Source organism: Rhinoraja longicauda, chromosome 21 (assembly GCF_053455715.1).
Source record: "Rhinoraja longicauda isolate Sanriku21f chromosome 21, sRhiLon1.1, whole genome shotgun sequence".
NCBI classification, from domain to species: domain Eukaryota; kingdom Metazoa; phylum Chordata; class Chondrichthyes; order Rajiformes; family Arhynchobatidae; genus Rhinoraja; species Rhinoraja longicauda.
In genome coordinates, this window is record NC_135973.1 from 6,067,807 (window position 1) to 6,087,717 (window position 19,911).

Below are 19,911 nucleotides of genomic sequence, written 5' to 3' on the forward strand. Positions count from 1 at the left end.
TAGAACAGAGATGAGGAAAAACTTTTTTAGTCAGAGAGTTGTGAATCTGTGGAATTCTCTGCCTCAGAGGGCAGTGGAGGCCAATTCTCTGAATACATTCAAGAGAGAGCTAGATAGAGCTCTTAAGGATAGCGGAGTCAGGGGGTATGGGGAGAAAGCAGGAACGGGGTACTGATTGAGAATGATCAGCCATGATCACATTGAATGGCGGTGCTGGCTCGAAGGGCCGAATGGCCTCCTCCTGCACCTATTGTCTATTGTCTATTGTCTATTGACCTGGACCCTTGGCGTGACAGCCTCACAGTAGGTCCTGTCCAGGAAACTCTCGCATTCCCGGATGGCTCTGAGATCATCCAGCTGCTTTTCCAACTCTAAATCTAATTTAGCAGTTTCACTCATTTCTCCCCCTCGAGAACACAGACAGAGCCTTTAATCATTTAACCTCATACAGAACAGTAGCCATGGTGAGGTGAAAACAAAAGACTCGAAGTGCTGGCGTAACTCAGCGGGTCAGGCAGCATCTCTGAATAACATGGATAGCTGACGTACTGTATACTGAGTGTGTAGGAAGGAACTGCAGATGCTGGCTTAAACCGAAGTTTGACACAGAGTGCTGGAGTAACTCAGCGAGGCAGGCAGCATCTCTGGAGAGAAGGAATGGGTGACGTTTAGACAATAGACAATAGGTGCAGGAGGAGGCCATTCGGCCCTTCGAGCCAGCACCGCCATTCAATGTGATCATGGCTGATCATTCTCAATCAGTACCCCGTTCCTGCCTTCTCCCCATACCCCCCTGACTCCGCTATCCTTAAGAGCTCTATCCAGCTCTCTCTTGAATGCATTCAGAGAATTGGCCTCCACTGCCTTCTGTGGCAGAGAATTCCACAGATTTACAACTCTCTGACTGAATTTTTTTTTCCTCATCTCCGTTCTAAATGGCCTACCCCTTATTCTTAAACTGTGGCCCCTTGTTCTGGACTCCCCCAACATTGGGAACATGTTTCCTGCCTCTAACGTGTCCAACCCCTTAATAATCTTATACGTTTCGATAAGATCTCCTCTCATCCTTCTAAATTCCAGTGTATAGGTTGAGACCCTTCTCTGAACTACATTTTGTTGTTTATTATTATTGTGTGCAGAGTCCTGCATTTACATATCTGTTGTGCTGCTGCAAGTAATCATTTCATTGTTTGGTTTGGGGCCATGAGACAATAAAACACTCAGCCTCAGCCTCCTGCACTCCAAGCAACAAATTTGCCCCATTGCCCAAACTCTCGCAAAAGCTCAGTCTCTCAAGTCCTGGCAACATCTTTGTAAATCTTACAGAGTCATGCAGCGTGGAAACAGGCCCAACTTGCCCACGCCGCCCAACATGCCCCATCTACACCAGTCCCACCTGCCTGTATTTTGCCCTTTATCCCTCTAAACCTGCTCTTTCTATGTATCTACCCAAATGCTTCTCAAACGTTGAGATAGTCCCTGCCTCAACTACCTCCTCTGGCAGCTCGTTCCATACACCCACCACCCTTTGTGTAAAAAAAGTTGTCCCTCAGGTTCCTATTAAATTACCACCCCCCTCCCCCCCCCCCCCCCCCCCTCTCACCTTCAACCTATGTCCTCTGGTTCTGGATTTCCCCTACTCTGGGTAAAACACTGTGTAAACCCTATCGTGATATTACAAATTGTTTTTAACTCTCTCAAACAGCCTGTTCCATCCATTCACCTCCTTTGTATAAAAAAAGTTACCCCCTCCTTAAATCTCCCCCCTCTCCCCTTAATCGTCTCTGCGCCCTTTCCAGTTTAATTAAGGACACAATGGGAGATGAAACCAGTCCAACTTTATTCCTTGTGTAGACACAAAAAAAAGCTGGAGTAACTCAGCGGGACAAGGAAGGCAGCAGCATCTCTGGAGAGATTCCTTGTGTAATTGTCACGACCATAGATCGCTGTTAATTTGGTAGCCTCTGTAGCTGCTGAAACCGGCCACGGTCCACCAGGGGACACAATTAAGGCAGCGGATGCTGGCGAGAGGAGGTGGTTCGCTCCCAGCGAGGACACAGCCTCCAACGAGACGGCAGGAAGGCTCTGCATCCTGACACATCTCGACTACTTCAGCTGTGCAAGTTCTCTCCCTCCAAAGGGGGCATTAGCTCCACGTTCTGAATGGATTGGCAGCTGCATTAATAGATTACACTACGGATTTGCATTTCCGAGAGGGAGAGGATAAATAACATCTGTATATATATATATATATATACACACACTGTATATTCCGTCCCCATCTCTCTCTGGGCGATAGCAAGGAGTGGCTTGGCGGAGGCAACACCTCGCGTTGTTGGTCTGACAGTACCTTTCACACACAGAGAGAGAGGTGAGTGAAAATATCATTCTAAAACCAATTTATAAAAGATCGATCTTGGCAATCTAAATTGCTGAATATTACGGGTGCCAGTTTTTGACCCTAGGGTGTGTGTGACGTTTGTCTCGGTGTTTTAAGATGGACACATTGAACATTTTTTTGGGGGATAATAGACAACGAGTTCTATTTGGATTCGCAGCGGCTCTGGAATAAATCAGACGAGGATTTGATTACCACAGCACCAGATTCCACACCACACCTGCCTTGTTATTTAGATCCGACGCTACTGGGCATTTTTATGTAAATGTTGATGGATTTAACCTGCTATTTCGCTGTGCTCGGGGCCCTGGGTGTAACGAGGAATTGAAATCATTGCTTGAGTTTAAAGAGGGAGAAAGGGGGAGAGATAGAGTGGGTGGGTGAAGAAGCAAGGAACTGCGGCTACTGGTTCATTTGTGTCCTTTTGAACAAAAAGACCGTGTCTCGGCGAAAACATGGATCCAATATTCTTTACTGCAGCGATTCAACAATTGTGCAAATGGACATCGGCGGCCAATTTCGCCCAGGCAGAAGATGAGGCTGGATTAATGTAGAAAGGTCCCTGCGTTCCATAATACTATAGATGTGAAAGGTTTTAGGAATGATAGGAGTGGTTACAGAGAAAGGATTAAGAGGTGTTGTAAACGATGAGAGGTTTTGATGGAGAACAGGACTAGCCCAACTTGGTCTGAAGAATGGTCTCGAACCGAAACATCACTCATTCCTTTTCTCCAGAGATGCTACCTGTCCCACTGAGTTACTCTAGCATTTTGTGTCCATCTTCAGTCCAACTTGGTTAGTAAACGCGTCGGGAGGGGGTTATGGTGAGAAGGCAGGAGAATGGGGTGAGGAGGGGAGAGACAGACCAGCCGCGATTGAGTGGTGGAGAGACTAGATGGGCCGAATGGCCCAATTCTGCTTCTAGCACTTATGAACATGAACGTGCTAGCTTGGTGCTAGCACGGGCAAGGTGGGCCGAAGGGCGTGTTTCCTAAACCTCAATTCCCAACGTCCAATGTCAATGTCCACCTTGATGAAGTTGAGCGGGGAGGTTCGTGTTATGGTTAAAATGGTTCCTGCAGTGTTGGGAGTGACTTTAATCACTTTACACCGATGTAAACGCGATGTGTTGGAAGGAAATGCAGGCGCTGGTTTACACTGAGGACAGACACAAAAAGGCTGGAGTAACTCAGCGGGCCAGGCAGCTATGGGAGAGAAGGAATAGATGACGTTTCGGGTCGAGACCCTTCAGAGTTTCAGTGGGTCAGACAAGAAGAATATACACGATGATTCAAATGAAATCCGTGTGTATTTTCATTATAGTCTTAATGTGCATTCTTGTTTTTCCTGAACATGGCGTGAAATCGTCCACCTGCCCTTTTGATATTAAACACGTAGGCAGAAGAACCCCCCCCCCCCCCTAAACTAGACAGAGCTCTTAATGATAGTGGAGTCAGGGGGTATGGGGAGAAGGCAGGAACGGGGTACTGATTGAGAATGATCAGCCATGATCACATTGAATGGCGGTGCTGGCTCGAAGGGCTGAATGGCCTCCTCCTGCACCTATTGTCTATTGTCTATTATCTATTGTCTATAAACCTGACCAGGCACTCAACTGGTGAGCGGCACTGGACACAAGATAGTGTGTGGGAAGGAACTGCAGATGCTGGTTTAAACCGAAGATAGACATAAAATGCTGGAGTAACTCAGCGGGACGGGCAGCATCTCTGGAGAACACGGACAGTTGACCGTTTCTGGTCGAGGCCCTTCATCTGAAGAAGCGTCCGACTAGTAACATAACGGAACAATGAAATTCTTGCAGCGGGTTAATAGGCCTGTAAGCACAACACACACACAGATAATAAAATAAATCAATAAATAACGGGTAGCATAGCAGTAGAGTTGCTGCCTTACAGCGCCAGAGACCTGGGTTCGATCCAGACTACAGGTGTTGTCTGTACGGAGTTTGTACGTTCTTCCTGTGACCGCATGGGATTTCTCCGGGTGCTCAGGTTTCATCTCACCCTCCAAAAACGTACAGGTTTGTTTAGGTTAATTGTCTTCTGTAAATTGTCCCTGGTGTGTCGGATAGTGCTAGTGTACGGGGATCGCTGGTCGGCCTGGACTCAGTGGGCTGAAGGGCCTGTTTCCGTGCTGTATCTCTAAACAAAACTAAACACCAATACTAGTGCAAAAAAAAAAGCCCAAAGTCTTTAGTGCAATCGAAGTGCGGCCACAGTTCACAGTCGATGGTTACTGTTGTGCAGTGTTCGAGCTATTTTTGCAGCTATGTGTGCAGTTTTGGTCTCCAAATTTGAGGAAGGATATTCTTGCTATTGAGGGCGTGCAGCGTAGGTTTACTAGGTTAATTCCCGGAATGGCGGGACTGTCATATGTTGAAAGACTGGAGCGACTAGGCTTGTATACACTGGAATTTAGAAGGATGAGAGGAGATCTTATCGAAACGTATAAGATTATTAAGGGGTTGGACACGTTAGAGGCATGAAACATGTTCCCAATGTTGGGGGAGTCCAGAACAAGGGGCCACAGTTTAAGAATAAGGGGTAGGCTATTTAGAACTGAGATGAGGAAAAACATTTTCGGTCAGAGAGTTGTGAATCTGTGGAATTCTCTGCCTCAGAAGGCAGTGGGGGCCAATTCTCTGAATGCATTCAAGAGAGAGCTAGATAATGCTCTTAAGGATAGCGGAGTCAGGGGGTATGGGGAGAAGGCAGGAACGGGGTACTGATTGAGAATGATCAGCCATGATCACATTGAATGGCGGTGTTTACAGGCTCGAAGGGCCGAATGGCCTCCTCCTGCACCTATTGTCTATATTCTTCCCAATAACCATCATAATCAGTCTGAAGAAGAGTCCCGATCCACATTGTATTAACCAACATCGACTGCTCACATTGGTTATTGCAATCAATATGAATTATGTGCAGGTAGATAAGAGTTGGTCTTGGCATCATGTTCGGCACATACATTGTGGACTGAAGGGCCTGCTCTTATGCTGTACAGTTAGTTCTATGTTCCACTTATAAAACTCTCCTTAATACCTACCTCTCTGACTCAGCTTTTAGTCATTGGGTTAATCCACTCAGTCTGAGGAAGGGTCTCGACCTGAAACGTCACCTATTCCTTTTCTCCAGAGATTCTGCCTGACCCGCTGAGTTACTCCAGCTTTTTGTGTCTATCTTTTGGGTTAATCTCACATTTATCAGCACAGAATCAAATTTTGTTTGTTAACATCCTGTGAAGTATCTAGTATCTTTGGAAATGCAAGTTGTTGCTGTTGTTCTTGGTGTGCCTGGTTTCAGAAATCATCTAATTATCGTTCAGAGGAATTCAACATGAATTCATCAGCACATCTTTTTTTAGGTTCGGTTCAAGAGAGGATGCATTAATCCTTCAGAACAAGGATTTATAACTTTTCATTAAGGTATCTCTCAGAGTTCTCACTGCCGGAGTCCCGGGTTCCATCCTGACTACAGGTGCTTGTCTGTACGGAGTTTGTACGTTCTCCCTGTGACCTGTGTGGGTTTTCTCCGAGATCTTCGGTTTCCTCCTACACACCAAAAACGTACAGGTTTGTGGGTTGATTGTCATAATAGGAGTAGAATTAGGCCATTTGGCCCATCTAGTCTACCCCGCCATTCAATCATGGCTGATCTATCTCTCCCTCCTAACCCCATTCTCCTGCCTTTCCCTATAACCTCTGACACCCGTACTAATCAAGAATTTATCTATCTCTGCCTTAAAAATATCCACTGACTTGGCCTCCACAGCCTTCTGTGGCAAATAATTCCACAGGTCACCCTCTGACTAAATAAATTTCTCCTCATCTCCTTCTTAAAAGAACATCCTTTAATTCTGACGCTATGACCTCTCGTTCCAGACTCTCCCACTAATGGAAACATCCTCTCCACATCCACTCTATCCAAGCCTTTGGTATACCAATTGGTTTGGTATAAATGTAAATTGGCCCTAGTGTGTGCAGGATCGCATTAATGTGCGGGGATTGCTGGTCGGAGGGGTCTCAATGGGCCGAAGGGTCTGTTTCCACGCGGTATCTCTAAACCAAACTTGTCCTACACCACACTGCCTTTTCAAATCAAATGTTTTTACCATGCAGTGTTCTGTAATCATGTTCTGTACTGTCAGCGTTCACTCATATCTGTCCAAAGTTTTGGAACGTGCTGTAGCTTCCCAACTCAAATACCACCTCTCTACCAATAACCTGTATGAAACTTTCCAATCCGGATTCCGCTCAAACCACTGTACTGAAACTGCGCTCCTCAAAATCACAAACGACATTCTCCTCTCCTCCGACGCTGGCAACCTCAACATCCTCATCCTACTTGACCTCAGCGCCGCCTTTGACACCATAAATCACTCCATTCTCCTCACCCGACTTGAAACCTCCCTTAACATCACCGGCACAGCCCTATCCTGGTTCAAATCTTACCTCTCTGACAGACACCAGTTCATCTCCATTAACAACTGTAAATCCCCCACCGCTCCCCTCCCCCAAGGTGTCCCCCAAGGCTCAGTCCTTGGCCCCCTCCTCTTCATCCTCTACCTGTTCCCCCTTGGTCAATTAATCCGCCGTCATGGTCTCAACTTCCACTGCTTCGCCGATGATATCCAGCTCCTCATCTCCACCAAGTCAATCTCCTCCACCACACACTCTACACTGACAAACTGCATTACTGAAATAAAATCTTGGCTTCAATCAAACTTCCTCAAACTCAATTGCAACAAATCTGAAATCATTATCATTGGTCCAAAAATGCTCACCAAATCCACCCAAAACTTCATCCTCAACATTGATGGTCTCCCAGTATCCACCTCACCTCACATCCGGAATCTTGGAATCATCCTTGATCAAACCCTCTCCTTCGACCAACACATCAAATACATCACAAAGACAGCCTTCTTCCACCTCAAAAACATTGCCCGTCTCCGTCCATCCCTCTCCTCCACAGCTGCAGAAACCCTCATCCACGCCTTCATCACCTCCCGTCTGGACTACTGCAACAGCCTCCTCTATGGCGCACCCTCAAAAATCATCAATAAACTTCAATACACTCAAAACTCCGCTGCCCGTCTACTCACACACACCTCGATCCGTGACCATATCACCCCCGTCCTTTATAAACTCCACTGGCTCCCCATCCCCCAGAGAATCCAGTACAAAATCCTCCTCACAACCTACAAAGCCCTCCATAACCTGGCCCCATCCTACCTGACCGACCTCCTCCACAGGCACACTCCCACCTGCACCCTCCGCTCTGCCGCTGCCAATCTCCTATCCCCCCACATCCGGACTAAACTCAGATCCTGGGGGGACAGGGCTTTCTCCATCGCTGCTCCCACCCTATGGAACTCACTACCCCAAACCGTTAGAGACTCCCCCACACTCACCACATTCAAAACATCGCTGAAGTCTCACCTGTTCAGTACTGCCTTCAACCACTGAAGGTCACCTCACCTTCTGTCTCCTTTCTCTGTTCATTTATTTATTTACTTATTTATCTATTTATTCATTTCCCCTATGTTCTCAAAATCTCTGTAAAGCGTCTTTGAGTATATGAAAAGCGCTATATAAATAAAATGTATTATTATTATTATTATTATTATATCTACTCAGTAGACCTCTGCAATATTTCAGTGCCACCTGTCCATGCTTGCTCGGATCCTGAATCATCAAATGAAATATTGAAGAATTTCATTGTTCTGTTCCCAGAGCAAATGACAAATAAACTCCTTTGACACTTGAAATCGAGTAAGATATTTTAAATAAGTGGGAAACATATGTGATGACTGGATAAAAGCAATATCTTTCAAAATCAAGTGCAATAGTGACAATAATGATTCCTACTGACACATTTTCTGCTGAGATTGTAAGACAATTTTCTATCCTAGGATAGACACAAAAAACTGGAGTAATTCAGTGGGCCAGACAGCATCTCCGGAGAAAAGGAATAGGTGACATTTCGGGTCGAGACCCTTCTTCAGACTGAGAGCCTGGGCAAATGGAAACAAGAGATATAGACGGTGATATAGAACAAATGAATGAAAGGTATGCAAAACAGTGACGATGATAAAGGAAACAGGCCATTGTTAGCTGAGGGTTAGGCGAAAACGAGTTGCAGACAATGAGACTCAACAAGACGACTTTGAAGCTGGTGGGACTTGGAGGAATGGAGAGAGGGGGGATGCAAGGGTTACTTGAAGTTAGAGAAATCAATATTCATACCGCTGGGGTGTAAGCTGCCCAAGTAAAATATGAGGTACTGTTCTTCCAATTTGAATTTGGCCTCATTCTGACAATGGAGGAGACCTAGGACAGAAAGGTCAGTGTGGGAACGGGAAGGAGAACTAAAGTGTTTAGCAACCGGGAGATCAGGTAGGTCCAGGCCGACTGAGCGAAGGTGTTCAGTGAAACGATCGCCCAGTCTATATTTGGTCTCACCGATGTAAAGAGTCCACACCATGAACAAAGGATACAGTAGATGAGGTTAGAGGAGGTGCAAGTGAACCTCTGCCTAACCTGAAAGGACTGTCGGGGTCCTTGGACAAAGTCGAGGGAGGAGGTATAGGGACATATGATATAACTGATGACTGGATAAAAACAATGTCCTCCAAAATGAAAGGCAATGGTGACAATAATGACTCCTTACTGATTCTCTACTGAGTCTGTAACCCAATTTTCTACCCTAGGAACTCCCTTTCTGTTTCTGCCTATGGCTCTTATCAATGGATTAGAAGGCTCACTTGGCGCCCACTCAAATTACAGATGAGTTCACGTTCGGCATGTAGTAACAAACGGTGTACAGGGCCTGATGTATGTGCGTGCTCTTCTAATAGATTGATTTTAATGTTGGGAGGGGTTCCTCATGAAGTGTTTCGGATTCAGCTAAAATATTAATACTGATTAGAGACAGGAGTCGGAATCACATGTAAGAACCAATCCAGCCATAGCTCCAGATTTACAGAGAATCCCATGCATTAATTTATATTTATACGCAAAGCTGTTTAGCCGATTTCAGATGAAATGTCAAACCAATGCTCCATCTGCCGCGTCAGGTAGGGATGATAAATGCAGAAACATTTATTGGCATTCTCTCTGCTTTTGTGGATGATATTTATCCTCCACAATTAAAACATTATTAGTCAGTAACACATTGCATTTTGGGGGGTTTTGCTACATGCAAATTGGTTGCCCTGTGACCCATATTGCAATTGAATGATTAAAAGATACAGTGATGAAACAGGCCCCTCGGGTCTATGCTGGCCATCGATCACCCATTCCACATTCGCACCCACTCCTTACGTGCTAGGGGCAATTTACAGTGGCCAATTAATTTACAAACCCGCACGTCTTTGAGATGTGCGAGGAAGCCGGAGCAACCAGAGGAAACCCAGGCAGTCACAGGGAGAACGTGTAAACTGCACAAAGGCAGTCCTTGAGATCGAGATCGAACCTGGATATCCGACGCTGTGAGGTAGCAGCTCTACCCACTGCGCCACCCTTAATTGTAATGACATAACAGAAGTGCTTCATTCGTTTGAAAATCGTGGGTTGTGGAAGTACCTTAGATTAGGCAAGTCTTTTCATCAGTTGGGGAATAAGATTAGCCCCAGCTATAATGCCTCTATCCCATTAAATAGCTTATTAGTGCGCACTGGCCACAATAGTGGATAGTTATCTCTATTACAGCAAATGAGGTTTATATCCTGAGACGTAACATTCACCTGTCTTTATAGTTTGCAGATGCTACACAATGTTACTACCACTTTCTGGATTGTTTAGTTCAGAGATACAACGCGGAAACAGGCCCTTCAGCCTACCGAGTCCGCGCCGACCAGCGATCACCCTGTACACTAACCTACAAACTAGGGAAAATTTACAATTATACCAAGCCAATTAATCTACAAACCTGTATGTCTTTAGAGTGCGTGAGGAAACCAAAGATCTTGGGAGAAAACCCACGCAGGTCATGGGGAGAACGTACAAACTCTGTACAGGCAGCACCCGTAGTCGGGATCGAGCCTGGGTCTCTGGCGCTGTAAGGCAGCAACTCTACCGCTGCGCCACCGTGCCGCCAGCACTTTGTGTTTTGCTTGAGCTACTATTTATTCGCTGGGTTTCTAATGCACTTTTTTGAACTGCTGAGATTTGAATTTCTTTGTTTTTTGACTTATTTCAGGTTTTTGTTTCCACTCAAAAAGAAAACACTTAAAATAACCTGTGGCGATGGAAGATTGGGATGCACCACAATTCAAGATGGAAGTGGATAGTCTGAAGTACCAACTGGCCTACAAGAGGGAAATGTCTTCCAAAACTATCCCCGAGTAAGCATTGTAGGGAAATAACTGCAGATGCTGGTACAAATCGAAGGTATCACAAAATGCTGGAGTAACTCAAAACGCTGAGTTACTCCAGCATTTTGTGATACTTGAGTAAGCTTTAACTTGTTTTAAAATTGTGATTAAGGTTCAAAAAGAGAACAGATTACCCTCAGATATTTGAGACTAAAACTGTTCTCTTCAACTTGCAACTCCTTACCTAACTTGAGATCCTATAAAACAATTAAAAGTAAAGATTCAGAATTCTAACGGTTTAATAGGACAGAGGTATAATTGGATAGAGGTAGAACAAATATTATTAAGGGAGGCACAGTGGCGCAGCTGGTAGAGCTGCTGCCTCACCCTGCCAGAGACCCGGGTTTAATGCAGACCATGGGTGCTGTCTATGTAGAGTTTGCTCGTTCTCCCCGTGACTGCACGAGTTTCCCCCGGGTGCTCCGGTTTCTTCTCACATCCCAAAGACGTGCGGGTTTGTAGGATAATTGCCCCGAGAGTGTAGGGAGTGGATGCAAAAGTGGAATAACATAGAATTAGTGTGAACTGGATGGTCTGCATAGACCCAGTAGGCCAAAGGGCCCTTTTCTATGCTGCATCTTTCAAATCAATGCAATGGGGATAACCCATACCAATGGCATCAATACAAGGCAAACGACTCAAAAATTCTACAGGCAACCCCCAGCATTACAGAATTTTGAGTAACAGAAGTTTGACCTTACAGAATTAATAAATGACCACCAAAGATTTGAGATACAGAATAAAAATTGGCCCTTATGGAATTTATGTGAGAAAATAAACAAAGATGCAAAAGAAACAACAAATTTGGGAATTTTTGTGAAGTTTGCTAGACTTGGGAGCACCTCACAGCACCAGAGACCCGGGTTCGATCCTGACGCAGGGTTCTCTGTGTGGAGTGTGCATGTTCTGTTGTGACCACATGGGTTTCCTCTAGGTTCCTCCCACATCCCGAAGACATGCGGGTTTGTAGATTAATTGGCCCCTCTAAATTGTCTCTTGAGTGTGGTGAGTGGATGCTAAAAGTGGGTAACATCAAAGTAGTGTGAACAAAGAGGCCGTTTCTATGCCGTATCTCTAAATTAATCTAGTAGAAACAAGGAAGTGCAGATGCTAGTTAATACACCAAAGGACACCAAGTACTGGAATAACTCAGCAGGTCAGGCAGCATCTCTGGAGAACATAGATAGATGACGTTTCGGGTTGGGACCCTACTGCAGACTGTGATCGATTCAGAGCAGACGGTTTTGTGCTGACTACAAGGGAGAGTCTAGAACTAGAGGGCATAGACTCAGAATAAAAGGACATATCTTTAGAAAGGAGATGAGGAGAAATATCTTTAGTCAGAGGGTGGTGAAACTGTGGAATTCATTGTCACAGACTGCTGTGGAGGACGTTATTGGGTAGTTTTAAGGTGGAGATTGACAGATTCTTGGTTAGCAAGGGTGTCAAGGATTGTGGGAAGAAGGCAGGAGAATGGGGTTGAGAGAGAACGATAGATCACCATGATTGACCAATGGAGTAGACTGAATGGCCTAATTCTGCTCCAATGACTTATGATCTTTGGCTGCCACATATCAGTGGTGCACATCGAAAGTACAACCATTAGCTTTGTGTATTCTCCTTACTGAGAATGACAAGTGTTTCAGCACTGGTGCTGGATTGCATTCATTAAAAAAACTAAACCAGTCAAAATAATGTAACAAACCCAATTCATGAAAAAGATTTATTAACAGTTCAAATTGGTAAATTAGTCAATAATCGTTTTATTGACTTCACAATTATTTCCCATTCCCTTGTAGGGGTACACAGGGCAAGGAAGAGGTTAGTCCCGACCCATGCTTTTTCATTCCCCAAGTCTCAGTTGATGGCTTGATGATTTGACCTTATCCCAGACACACAACTAACAAACTCCAATTGCACAAGTATGCACCCTGGTGGTGCAGCCAGCAGGTAGAGCTGCTGCCTCACAGAGCCCAGAGACCCACGTTAGATACTGACCTCAGGTGCTGGCTGTGTGGAGTTTGCACGAGTTTCCTGTGACCGCCTGGGTTTTCTCTGGTGGCTCCGGTTTCCTCCCACATCCCAAAGACTTGCGGGTTTGGATTCATAATTGGTCTCTGTAAAATTGCCCCTAGTGTGTAGGGAGTGGATGAGAAAGTGGGATGACATAGAACTAGTGTGAAAGGGCATTTGGTGATGTTTCAGGCAAGACCCTTCTTCAGACTAATGTGCTCGATTCAGAGCCGAGGGTGATGTGCTGACTACATAGTTGACGAGGATATCTTTTAGCCTCATTGATTATTTTTCTCATTGATGAGAAAGCATAATAACATAGAACTAGTGTGAAAGGGCGATCGATGGTCGGCATGGACTCAGTGAGAGGAAGGGTCTGTTTCCATGCTGTATCTCTAAATTAAACTAAAGCCTAGGAGATGTACGATAGTTTTCTAATGCGTTCTGCTGTTGAGAAGGAGTGTTAAGTATTTTCCACAGCGATCGTCATGAATTTCGCAGCAACCTCTTGCGACTGGGATAAAAGCACAATCAATAGTTGGGCTTGCCAATTAGTCGGGCTCTTGCACAATGTACAGGTCTTTCCGGCAAATGATTTTAGAAGGAAATAAATCTCTAGAAGAGGCAGTCAGGCTTACTCTAAATAGAAAAGGTCAAACTGGGATAATAGAAACAGGACATTGTTTATGCTCTTAAATTCCACCAATCACGACACAATACTAAGAGAGAGGTTTCTCCAAAATCCAGGATTCTGGGGTTATGGGGAGAAGGCAGAAGAATGGGATTGAGGGGGAAAGACAGATCAGCCATGATTAAATGGTGGACTAGATTCTGCTCCTATAACTTATGAAACGAGGCAATTGTTGCAATTATCTGCACAGGCAGTGAAGCCATTAAAATCATAATTCTTCCTCGCATGATTTACGAGTTCGGAATAAACTTAATTTGAAGAAATTCAAAAAGCTGGAGTAACTCAGCGGGTTAGACAGCATTTCTGGAGAAAAGGAATAGGTGATGTTTCGGGTCGAGACCCTTCTTCAGACTGACAGTCAGGGGGAAAGCCACTTAATTAAATTTAATTTGACATCAACTGCTTTCATTTACTGTTTCCACGAATGTGAATTGTGTTACTATATCACCTCTCCTTTCTATTCCATCCCGCTCGGAAGCTTTGTGAAGTGGATAGAAGAGGGAGTTCCAAACGACCCATTCCTCAACCCAGAACTAATGAAGAACAACCCGTGGGTAGAGAAAGGCAAATGTGCTATACTTTGACGTTTTCAAACTGCTCCTTGTGTAAGAAAATTGATTTGTAAAGAGAGAGACTCTCTAGAATTTTGTTGGCAATGTCTTTTAAATTCTTAAACACATGCATTACGTTTTTTGTACATTTTATGGTAATTCCAAGCAAAGTCATTGTATGATTGATAATCCACTTCTTTGTACAAATAGAAAGAAGCAATGTAGGAAGAAGATGACAAATAAAGCAATAATTAATGATAGAAGACTTTATGTCATGTCTGTCAAGGCTGGAAGCAAACACAAAAGAGTTCAGAGCAAAACCAGTTGTTCGATTAAATTGATTGAAAGACGCAGCATGAAAACAGGCCCTTTTGCCCACCGAGTCCACGCCGATCATCGATCACCCATTCACGATAGTTTTACATTATCCCACTTTCGTGATCCACTCCCTACACACTAGGGGCAATTTAAAGAGGGCCAATTAACCTACAAACCCGCACGTTTTTGTGAAAGGAAACCGGAATACCCGGAGGGAACCCATGCGGTCACAGGGAGGACCTGTATACTCCACACAGACAGCACCCGAGGTCAGGATCTGTCATTGTGAGGCAGCGACTCTACCAGCTGCACCACTGTGCCACATAGCCAAGGTTTTCAATACTGTAGATCTACAATTGGAAGTAGGCTGCTGGCAAATAGCATATTATACACACGTTACACATTATAGACGCACACTTGGGTACCAATAGGCACCATTCAGCATGGATAGCCTCTTTGTTTAGTGGAAAAATAGATTCCAAACCTACATTGTTCAACCAGACTGGTCTCTTGATCATGCTCACACCATAGCATTAGTTGCACAGGTTGGTGTTCAATATTACTGCCATTTGACTGGAACTTACATCCCCAAGAAAAGGCAGTGGAACGCTTATCTCCAGACCCTTGTGAGCTCAGGCACGAGTGAGAGTTCTGTTTGGTACAAGAAAACATAGACTTCTGAATGACCGCTGCTCGTTATGTCAGCAACCTGCCACACTCTCAGAGTAGATCCTTTACATAAACATTGCGCCTTACTGCGTTGGACATCCCTTCGTTGAATCGGAAACAGACGTCGCTTTTTCCAACTGCTTTTCCAATAAATTTCTCGGCTGATTCCACCACAGGTTCGGCACTTCCAGTCACTGAGTGGGAGTGGGGGAACAGAGGGTTAAAATCAGCATGTTGATCGCTCTGCAATGACCTTATTTTAATCAGACAGCTAAATTTGGCAACGGGTATAGATAAAGTACGCTATAAACACAGAAGCAAAATGCAAAGTGCTGGAGGAACCCAGCGGGTCAGGCAACATCTGTGGAGGGAATGGACAGGCGACGTTTCGGGTCAGGACCCTTCTTCAGACGGAAGAACTACAAAGGATGCAGTCATAGGGGGGCGGCGAGAACGAAGGGGGCTCGGTGGGGTGGCTGATGCCACATGCAGCAGCAGGCTGTAGATAGGACTGTTCGGTGAACCTTTGTAACTTTGTCACCGCCAAAATGTGGCGACATTTGTGTGAGGTCTTCTACATGATTTTAACCGGGTTGTATGCAAAACAAGCATTTCACTGTACCTAGGTACATGTGACAATAACGTATCAAAGCATCCCATATTTTCTCTGGTCAAAATTCTCCCCAAGGGCTTCCACAATTGGCCACTGGCAACCTAAGGAAATTATTTATTTAGGAAGAGCTTTCATGATCTGAATAGAATTGAACTGAATTGAGATCCAACATGTGAAAATGGGCCCTTCGGCCCACCGAGTCCACGCTGACCGTCGATCAACCATTCCCACTAGTTCTACGTTATCTCCACTTTTGCACCAACCGCCGACACACCAGGGACAATTTTATAAATCAATAAATAAATAGAGGCTGGAAGATGCTGAAGGTAGGAGTAAAAACATTAAGTTCTTTGGGTTTTGAAGGTGAAAGTGGTTCCAGTTTTGGGCTCCTGTGAGTGGGGAAGATGGATGCCTTGAATTCAGCGAGGTCAAAGTGAAGGCAGAGCCTTGGACCATATTTGATTTTCAGGATGAACACTCAGCAACGATTGAATGGCAGAGCAGACTTAATGGATCGAATGGCCTAATTCTGCTATGTCTGAGCCAGGATCGAACCCGGGTCTCCAGTGCTGTAAGGCAGCAACTCTAACGCTGCGCCCCTTATAACAGGCTTGTTAATGTATGGAGGAGTCTTGAGACCAAACTGCTTTTGACCATAAGTCATTCATCATGACTACAGGACGTGTCTGTACGGAGTTTGTATGTTCTCCCCGTGACCTGCTCGGGTTTTCTCCGGGATCTTGGGTTTCCTCCTACACTCCAAAAACGTACAGGTATGTAGGTTAATTGGCTTTGTATAATTGTAAACTGTCCCTGTGCAGGAAAGTACTGCAGACGCTGGTTTAAAAACAAAATGCTGGAGTAACTCAGTGGGACTTGACCCGAAACGTCACCCATTCCTTGTCTCCAGAGATGCTGCCTATCCTGCAGAGTTACTCCAGCATTTTGTGTAAACTGTCCCTGATGTGTGTAGGATAGTGTGAGTCTACGAGGTGATCGCTGATTGGCGTGCTTTGGTGGGACGAAGGGCTGTTTCCGCGCTGTATCTCTAAACTAAATAAAATGAAGGGCGGCCCTTAAAAGAGAAAAAAATCCTTCAAAATACATTTTTCTTTCAAGAGGCTTTATCTCAGCTAAACTCAGAACAGGATCAAGATATTAGCTTTGAATAATCACAGCCATTTATATCTATAAACTGAAAGATAGGAATATACTGCTCTGAGAAAGATGTCCTCCAAGCGACACAAATCAGCTCTGGTAATGCAGTAAATTAAACAGCAAAAGTTAACCATCAATCTCTCAGAATATCAGAGACTTCATTGCCACGTCACCATGGAAACCAAGTCAGATGGCGAGAGGAAGGCACTGCTCTGCACCACTGCTCCAGGAGCACTTCAATACCCTGATCAACAAGGCCCCACTGATAGAGCAGTGGTGATGACTGGAGTCCACACCAGAACTTGCTGGCAAGATTCCGGTCAAAGGCCACTTCATTTCAGTGACAGATGCGAGGATAGTATTCTATATACTAAAACTCTCGTTTGTTTGTTCCTGAACTACAGCCAAAACGGTACATGTTAGCATGACAATTTTAGGCCCACTTTACTCACCTTCGTCCATTTGGTGCTAATGGAAGAAGTTTCATTGAAATCGGTGTTATATTTTAAAAGTTATTCACATTTTAAAGTTTAAACCTATCTCCTAGGGAGGGAGGGGGGGGAGGGAGGGGTTGACATGTTCTACCCAGCCAACGAGACGACTATACATGATTACAATAAAGCTGGCCACAGTGTACAGATACAGGATAACGGGTATATTATTTAGTGCAAAATGGCAAACACAGCCATTGAATGTCTGAAGAAGGGTCCCGACCTGAAACATCACCTATCCATGTTTTCGAGAGATGCTGCCTGACCTGCTGAGTTACGCCAGCACTTTGTGTTCCAGTTTTTTAAAATGCAGTTTTGTTCAGTCATTGGAACGGGGTGATGAGGAATCAATACAGCTGCAGCAAAACAGTACACTGGGGTGCAGTGTAGAGAGTCATGATATTACATAATCAAACTCCTTTGTCCAACTGAACATATCATAGAAGAGGGAGCATGTTAGCAACAGGGTCACCAACCCAGGTTGAACAAATTCCCAGAGATCTCCATCCCGGCCTCTTGTCTTTCCCGAAAGAGCTCGTGCAAACCAAGCACTTTTAGCATTCACAAGCATGTCTAGTTTAGTTTTAGTTTAGACCCGAAACAACACCCATTCCTTCTCTCCAGAGATGCTGCCTGTCCCGCTGAGTTACTCCAGCATTTTGTGTCTACCTTCGATTTAAACCAGCATCTGCAGTTCTAGCCTGCACACCTGTTCACACTTATTCTGTTATCCCACTTTCTCAACCACTTCCTACACACTGGGGCAATTTACAGAAACCAATCAACCTACAAACCCACGTGTCGTTGGGATGTGGGAGAAAACCGGGGCACCCGGAGAAAGCCCTCTTAGTCACAGGGAAAACAAACAAACTCCACACGGACAGCAACCGAGGCCAGGATCGAACCCGGTCTCTGGGGCTGTGAGGTAGCAACTTTAGCGCTGTGTCACCGTGCCGCCACAATCTTTCTTGGGACGGACAAAATAAGTCCATGTGTCTTATAACTAATAAATAATGTTAAAAAAAATTGAAGCCAGCACGTATCTTGTTCTGAGTATTTGCCTGGATTTCTGATCGCAACATCGGTGTTTAACATCCAACTCCTGGGAGACTTCAGCACGATTCTGGAGGATTGGGAATGCAGTCAAACAGCGCGATGCTTCATTATATGGCAGATGGCTGCTTGTTTCTTATATTGGAGACATTTGGCTGCTGTTCATGAGGAGAAGGGTAATTAAGTGAGCAAGTACCTGTGGAGGTTGAAATAATATTCTTTTTGTCCACTCGACGTCCAAAGAAGTCTCGTTCAGTCTGAAAAATAATGTACAAATCACCAAATCACACTTGGGACCTTTTGAAGGAATAAGTGTAGAAATTGTAAATGAAAGGCATTAGCTTATCAATAAATAAACTACAATTGCAACACCAAACAAGTTGCAAAACACCGTGCCACTGGCAACGGGCTATAATGTCAATGATGTCCCTAGACTAAGGTGCGACATGGGAGTTCCTCTTTAGCCTTCAGACTGCACTTGTTATGTGGACAGGGTACTCCATTTCAGGGGGAAGAAAACCCTCGCAGGTCACGGGGAGAACGTACAACCTCTGCACAGACAGCACCTGCAGTCATAATCGAACCCGGGCCTCAGGTGCTGTAAAGCTGCAACTTTACCGTCGCACCACCCAAAAGAGGAGCACTGTCTCTCTCATCGATCCATCGTTGCCTTCATGGAAATAAAATTATCTTTAGTGGTTTAAACATAAACTAGTCCGAGCTACGGAGACACAGGGAACTGTAGGTGCTGGAATCTTGCAGAGAACGCTTGAGGAAGGTCCAGACCGAAAACGTCACTGCCGGTGTCATAAGATCAGAAAACACAGGAACAGAATTAGGCTATTCGACCCATCGAGTCTGCTCCACCATTCGATCACAGCTGATTTGTTTTTCCCGCTCAACCCTATTCTCCTGCCTTCTTCCCATAACCTCTGACCTTCTTATTAAATAAGAACCTATCAATCTCCGCATTAAAAGTACCCAATGACTTGACCTCCCCAGCCGTTTAATCCCACAGATTCACCACTTCCTGGTGAAAGAAATTCCTCCTCATCTCCATTCTAAAGATACTTCTTTTTATTCTGAGGCTGTGCCCCCCTGGCCCTGGACTTTCCCACAAATGGAAACATCCACCCCACATCCACTCTATCTAGGCTCTCCACAGACGCTGTTTGACCTGCTGAGTTACTCCAGCACTTTCTATTCCAAGCTGTCCCCTCTTTGCACCTCAATCACCCCTCAGCCTCCTGCGCTCCAAGGGATAAAGTCTTAGCTTGCCCAACCTCTCCCTGTAGCTCAGTTCCTCGAGTCCTGGCCACATCCTCTTTCCAGCTTAATAACATCCTTCCTATCACAGGATGACCAAAACTGAACTCCAAATCTGGCCTCACCAACGACTCGTACAATCTGTTTTTGGAGGATCCTGCTTATAATATTAAATGAATATTTCGAAAATTAGTTAATCTTAAATCGAGGAGTGCAGAGTGAAAATTAAATGGTTATACCAAGGGCACAAAATGTGTAGGAGGGAACTGCGGATGCTGGTTTACACTGAAGATAGA

The 19,911-nt window shown here is 44.9% G+C and overlaps 2 protein-coding genes across 3 annotated transcripts in view; one reads left to right on the plus strand and one right to left on the minus strand.

Moving 5' to 3' along the window:
* Nucleotides 1-2,017: 2,017 nt before the first annotated feature.
* On the plus strand, nucleotides 2,018-14,552 carry gng13b (guanine nucleotide binding protein (G protein), gamma 13b). 2 transcript variants are annotated; one of them, XM_078417655.1, is made up of 4 exons: nucleotides 2,018-2,371; nucleotides 8,330-8,486; nucleotides 10,618-10,762; nucleotides 13,975-14,552. In XM_078417655.1, exons 3-4 carry the CDS (start codon nucleotides 10,665-10,667, stop codon nucleotides 14,078-14,080), a joined length of 204 nt encoding a protein of 67 aa, XP_078273781.1. In that variant the 5' UTR covers nucleotides 2,018-2,371; nucleotides 8,330-8,486; nucleotides 10,618-10,664; the 3' UTR covers nucleotides 14,081-14,552. The 2 variants fall into 2 exon arrangements, with proteins under 2 accessions (XP_078273781.1, XP_078273780.1); XM_078417654.1 differs by lacking the exon at nucleotides 8,330-8,486 and having other exon boundaries at nucleotides 2,025-2,371; nucleotides 13,975-14,547.
* chtf18 (CTF18, chromosome transmission fidelity factor 18 homolog (S. cerevisiae)) overlaps nucleotides 12,525-19,911 on the minus strand; it is a 67,123-nt gene continuing 59,736 nt past the window's right edge. Inside the window, exons 21-22 of the mRNA XM_078417653.1 lie at nucleotides 18,546-18,606; nucleotides 12,525-15,228 (exon numbers count right to left, since the gene is read on the minus strand). Coding sequence (XP_078273779.1) covers nucleotides 15,086-15,228; nucleotides 18,546-18,606 — 204 coding nt within the window. The 3' untranslated portion in view covers nucleotides 12,525-15,085. The remainder of the gene's footprint in view (nucleotides 15,229-18,545; nucleotides 18,607-19,911) is intronic.

What these genes read in the sequence shown, in the direction of transcription:
- gng13b (XM_078417655.1), top strand. Translation starts at nt 10,665, where the DNA reads ATGGAAGATTGGGATGCACCACAATTCAAGATGGAAGTGGATAGTCTG. An exon ending in TCTTCCAAAACTATCCCCGA is followed by an intron (nt 10,763 to 13,974) that starts GTAAGCATTGTA and finishes CCCGCTCGGAAG; the next exon opens with CTTTGTGAAGTGGATAGAAG.